Source organism: Epinephelus moara, unplaced genomic scaffold (genome assembly GCF_006386435.1).
Source record: "Epinephelus moara isolate mb unplaced genomic scaffold, YSFRI_EMoa_1.0 scaffold4211, whole genome shotgun sequence".
NCBI lineage: Eukaryota > Metazoa > Chordata > Actinopteri > Perciformes > Serranidae > Epinephelus > Epinephelus moara.
Window position 1 is genome coordinate 1,419 of NW_026081995.1, and position 4,520 is coordinate 5,938.

The 4,520-nt window shown below is 37.8% G+C and overlaps 2 gene segments (V, D, J or C); both read left to right on the plus strand.

Annotated features, from left to right (window-relative positions):
* Positions 1-851: 851 nt before the first annotated feature.
* Positions 852-1,488, plus strand: LOC126387433 (Ig heavy chain V region 6.96-like). The segment is given in 2 exon segments: positions 852-932; positions 1,022-1,488. Coding segments are annotated over 2 exon segments (357 nt in total).
* A 1,873-nt stretch (positions 1,489-3,361) lies between these two features.
* On the plus strand, positions 3,362-4,088 carry LOC126387432 (Ig heavy chain V region 914-like). The segment is given in 2 exon segments: positions 3,362-3,495; positions 3,576-4,088. Coding segments are annotated over 2 exon segments (363 nt in total).
* The last annotated feature ends 432 nt before the right edge of the window (positions 4,089-4,520 follow it).

Genomic DNA, 4,520 nt, shown 5'->3' on the forward strand with positions numbered 1-4,520 from the left:
TCAGTAGACCTGAACAAAAACCCCTCAGTGCCTGAACACTTGTAACATGAAGCCACCAGAGGAGGAGCCCTCAGACCACTAATGATTTCAACACCAGCTCACTGTTACAACCATTTAAATACTTAGAGGTTACAATCACTGATACATCATTGTTTGTGTTCCCACAACAATGACTGAATTACACTTTTCTAAATTGTTAAACATTAAACTTCACAAGTAATCAAGTAAATTCAGTTAAATTGTTTTCAAAAGTTTAATTTCTGCTCAGAAATGTAGTTTTTTAAAAACAATTTATTGGTCTAATAATATGTAGCACAAGAATTTTTAACCAGAAAAATGCTAAAACGTTGAAGCAACAAGCAAAAACACAGCACAGAACTGAAACGTGCAGGATGCCAGTGTTTCCATCAAAACAAATGCATGAACTGTGGATTTCATTATCGTTACACAAAATCTCAATTTTGACAAAAAATAACTTCAGAAGAAATGTTGCTGGTCTTTGTTAAACCAAGCAAGGTGATTATCAAACCAAAACCAATGTAATGATATAATAACTTCCAGTTATAACTCTTATTGATAAACAATACCAATATTCAATTTTTTGTATGTTGCCTTGGACAAAATCCTCTGCTGAGTAAATAAGCATTATTCAAATGTTACAGTAAAACAAGGATAACAATGACATCAGGTTAGAAATGGAAATCAAAGTTGGAAGAGATACAGTGACATGTTCAAACTCTAAATACAGTTAGTCACGACAAAAAAAATAATTTTTGTGGAGAGTGTGAACAAAGGAGGAGTCAATGCAAAACTCAGATTTCTTCCACCTCTACTTATCTGACTGCAGAGAGGAGGACAGAGAACAGTGGACACACAGTTTAACATGATGGACTATAGGACAGGACTACTGCTTTTAACTGTCTGCTGGGCAGGTGAAGATTTTACCTGATCTTGAGTTGAAGCTGTCTTCAAAAATCTGTGAACTTACAACAACTGTCCATTTGTTTGTTTGTCTTGACAGGTGTTGATGGTCAGACTCTGACAGAATCTGAACCAGTGATTAAAAGGCCTGGAGAATCTCACAGACTGACCTGTACAGCCTCTGGATTCACATTTAGTGACTACTATATGCTCTGGATCAGACAGGCTCCTGGAAAAGGACTGGAGTGGGTTGCCAGGATTCAAAGTGGTAGTGGTAGCAGCAAGCTCTACTCTCAGTCAATCCAAGGCCGGTTCACCATCTCCAGAGACAACAGCAGACAGCAGGTGTATCTGCAGATGAACAGTCTGAAGACTGAAGATTCTGCTGTTTATTATTGTGCTCGATAGCCACAGTGACTGGAGTTGGCTGAGCAGCTGTACAAAAACCTACAGTACTCATTTTATTGGCTGGTTTGCTTTGGTTTCAGGCCTCAAGCACAAGTTACCTGTGGACAAACACTGTGTCCTGGACCTGGATTACAGGAAAAGCAGAGACAGAATCGCTTAGTTTTGTTCATTAAGCTCTTGTCAGTCTTTATTAAACAAAGTTCATTAAATTTTAGCTTTTCATTTGAACCATATTTCTTACATGTTTGAAATTTTTTTATTCAAATTTTACAATTCAACTACGTATATTTTCACACTCTTGATAAACTTGGCAGCTTAGACTCAGGAGCAGGTCATCCATCTATCAGAAGATCAATGGTTTAATCCCCACCTCCTCCAGTCTGCATGTCAAAGTATCCTTGGGCATAATGCTGAATCCCAAATTGCTCCTGATAGCTGTTTCATCAGAGTATGAGTGTATTTAAGATGAACAGCAGGTGGCACCTTGTATGGTAGCCTCAGCCACCAGTGTGTGAATGGGTGAATGTGTCATGTAGTGTTTAAGTGCTTTGAGAGAAGACTAGGAAGGCGCTGTGCAAGTACAGGTCTATTCAAAGCATTATGGAAGTAATTACAATCGTCCTTTTTCATTTTAATTATAAGAGGTTTGTGTCTTTTTGAAAATACTTTTTTAACGATAATGACTCATGTTGCTCCTCCTCTTTTTATTATTTTGATATTGTTCATACTGGCTGAAGTTTCACCACAAGCTATAAACATTTAACACCAATACTCACAACTGTACCTTTCCCCCCAAACATTTTACATTTTTGAAAATTAATTAATTATGTTATATGTTGTTATGTTTATCATCTACCCAGCACCTGGAATCAACAGCCCATGTTTGATTCAGTTATGTAAATTTGGTGATTTCACAGTCGGTTAGCTTAATAGACTCAGGAACTGAAACCTTTAGCACAATCATGAGAAACTATGTAAAATCATTGTGAACATCTGTGGACTGATCTGAGATATTTTAATATGCACTTAAAACTGTAACAAGGTCTTGACACAGTATGTCCTTTTAGACCAAATGATAGTGATCACAAGACACGTCTGATTTTATTCTCTAAATGTGGACTTTGAGTTTTTAAGGCATATGGTCTACTGTAATTCATTCAGTTTCTTTTAAAAAAATGATTTAATGTGTGAAAAAATACTTAATACTATATTCATTTTATTGTTTTATTTTTCAGTTATGGTTGTAGCATGTATATAGTGTATGTGTTGAAGAGGAAACAAGACAACAATAAATAAATATGGCCTGCATCCATCACTTGATTTTGGTGAGGCAGTTGGTCAGGGTGCAGAGAATTGCAGTGATGGTGGATATAGTACATATGTAGAGTGTGACATCATAAGCAGTGAAGTTTAAGTGGACACCATGAAGACAGATGGTATTATAGAGGGGAAAACATGTAGAGGATGAACAGGAGAGGACCAAGCACAGAGCCCTGAGGGACACCTCGGGACAGAATAGCCATGATAATGATGCAGTTGTTAATGCTGATGAATTGTTGTCTGTCTGTGAGATATGACTCAAGTGAGGAGAGGGCAGTGCAGCTGATGTGGAGAGAGGATTTGGGTAACTGATATAGTGACAGGGAGTAAGGAAACCTAACGTATGATTTCTTCTCTGAAAGAAACAGGGTTGGGGATCTAAATATAGAGCATTTAAATTTAATTGAAATATGTCAGACAAGTCTTAGGCATGCCAGTTTAGGGGACTGTAAAATTAATATTGCAGTCATCCATCCATTAGCAAAACCCACTTATTCTTGGGGGTTGTGGCGTGCTGGACCTAATCCCAGGTGACACTGGGTGAGAGGCGGGGAACTCCTGACCTTGTCCTAATTACTGGGCTCACTGACACTGGGTGAGAGGCGGGGAACTCCTGACCTTGTCCTAATTACTGGGCTCACTGACATTACATTTTCATCAAACAAAAACTTAATATCAGTTCCAATCTGGCTGCATCCTCCCTGTGAGGAGGAGTCAATGCAAAACTCAGATATCTTCCACCTCTACTTATCTGACTGCAGAGAGGAGGACAGAGAACAGTGGACACACAGTTTAACATGATGGACTATAGGACAGGACTGCTGCTTTTTACTATCTGCTGGGCAGGTGAGTTTCATCTATCTTGCTTGGGCATAGTTTCCATTTGTGTGTCTGACATATTTCACACTTTTGTTTTTGTTTGACAGGTGTTGATGGTCAGACTCTCACTGAGTCTGAACCTGTGATCAGAAGGCCTGGAGAATCTCACAGACTGACCTGTACAGCCGCTGGATTTGACTTAAGTAGCTATTGGATGGCCTGGATCAGACAGGCTCCTGGAAAAGGACTGGAGTGGATCGCTCAAAGTAGCAGTGGTGGTGTCAGCAATTATTACTCTCAGTCAGTTCAAGGCCAGTTCACCATCTCCAGAGACAACAGCAGACAGCAGGTGTATCTGCAGATGTACACTCTGAAGAATGAAGATTCTGCTGTTTATTATTGTGCTCGAGAGCCACAGTGACTGGAGGTGGTTGAGCAGCTGTACAAAAACCTACAGTGCACTTCTTCTTTCAGGCTGTTAGAGCCGAAGCATTAAGTATTTTTTTTGTATTTCTATGAAATGTAATGCTGTATTTTCTGTATAATGTTATATCTAATGGTTTATATTTTATGTTTTACATTACAAATATGTCATAAATAATAAATTAATCTCTGCACCTCCCATTGTAACAAATTGAAAAAAGTGTTCTTGAAGAATACTATTACAAATCACTAAACATAAAGAAACCCTAACACACACAATAAACATCACTTTTTCATAAAATGGCCAAAGACAGCACAAAAATCTGGTTGCTGAAATTAAACTACTTTCAATTTCTACAAATGAAGACACAATAAAATGATGTGCCCCCTAAAATGAGTCATAATATGATCGTAAAAAAACCAATGTTGTAGTTAATTATATCAAATCAATAAAGTTTAGTAAGTAAGGAAGGAAATAAATGAATTAGTAAGTGCTGTATGTAGTAAATACATGCTAATGCAACACATTTAGGCACTGATAGTTTACAGTAGGCTTAAACAAAGTTAACAGTTGTTTCATTTATGTAAAGGCAGGGACATTTTCTAAATGTTACTGTTCAGTGTGTAAT